The 1153-nt window shown below is 48.7% G+C and overlaps 1 protein-coding gene across 1 annotated transcript in view; it reads left to right on the forward strand.

Moving 5' to 3' along the window:
• Positions 1 to 1153, forward strand: part of SLC37A1 (solute carrier family 37 member 1) — a 57602-nt gene that overhangs the window by 36446 nt on the left and 20003 nt on the right. The window contains exon 10 of the mRNA XM_019666003.1: positions 42 to 119. Coding sequence (XP_019521548.1) covers positions 42 to 119 — 78 coding nt within the window. The remainder of the gene's footprint in view (positions 1 to 41; positions 120 to 1153) is intronic.

Below are 1153 nucleotides of genomic sequence, written 5' to 3' on the forward strand. Positions count from 1 at the left end.
GCTGACTCAGTAATTGCTCTAATTAAATTCTTTCCTTCCAGCGCTCAAAAAGCTGTGAGAATGGCATGCACAAGTTTCGACTGCAGAAGCAAGCCTTACCCTCCGAGAAGAAACCTCTGGTGAGTCACACAGATGCCACCCAGGAGGGAGTCAGCCCTGCCTCGGAGATCTGTCCCAAACTGCCAGGGTCCTTACCACATGGGGTCTCGTGTTTCTTTAGTAAAACTTCAGTTTGCCCTTGTTAGATTTCTTTGGATAGTAGGCTCAGCTTACTTTAAATTTTTAATCACATTTAAGTCATTCATTCATTCATTCATTCATTCATTCATCCAAAAACTGTTTGCAGCATTCAGTGTGGCAGGCACTGCTCCCGGCTGGGCTGTGCGGTGCCAATCACAGCGTGCCCCTGTGGAGCCCACATGGGGGTGCGGGTGGAGAGGGAGGAACAGACAGAAAACAAGCTACCCGCAGCAACTAAATGCCAGGAGGGAAGAGCCGGCTGAGAGAGGGCTGCATGGGCACTCGTTCAGGCCCAGTCGGGAGCTCTCCCTAAGCAGGTAGCACTGATTAGAGCTGTGAAGAAGGGGACGAGTGCGTCTGTACGTACCTGAGCCGAGGGAGTTTCAGGTAGAGGGAGTGCAGGGTGGGCTGGGAATGTGAGGCGGGCCACGCGATAACAAAGTCATCTTCCAGCCCTCCGCCCTTTCTCGCCCCTTTTACAGAAGAGGAAATGGAGGCACAGGGATGGGAGCTACCTGCCTGGCCCCCCTGGAAAGTGGGGAGGCCGTGATGCAGCCCAGTGGTCACCACTAGTGCCTGGGTCTTCACCCCGCTCCCCAAAAGTCCCTCATATCACTTCTGCTTGGCTGAGCACACTGAGGCACAGGAGCAGTCTAGATTTGGTTTTAAGCATCGAAATTATAAGGTGTTTTCTTTTAAGATCAAATAGCTAAAGGAGAAATGTACTAAACAGGCTTTTGTTTTTCCTTTTTTACTGCCTAAGGAAATTTATTTGTGGTGGTTGAAATAATGGAAGATGGAAAAATAATGTTTCGTGTATCTTGCTCCTTAGATTTTAGAGCGTAGGTAGTGGTAATGATTAATTCAACTGAAATGCCTTAAAACTGCTCACTTCTGAGTTTATGTTGAAAAA

Source organism: Hipposideros armiger, unplaced genomic scaffold, assembly GCF_001890085.2.
Source record: "Hipposideros armiger isolate ML-2016 unplaced genomic scaffold, ASM189008v1 scaffold_458, whole genome shotgun sequence".
Lineage (NCBI taxonomy): Eukaryota > Metazoa > Chordata > Mammalia > Chiroptera > Hipposideridae > Hipposideros > Hipposideros armiger.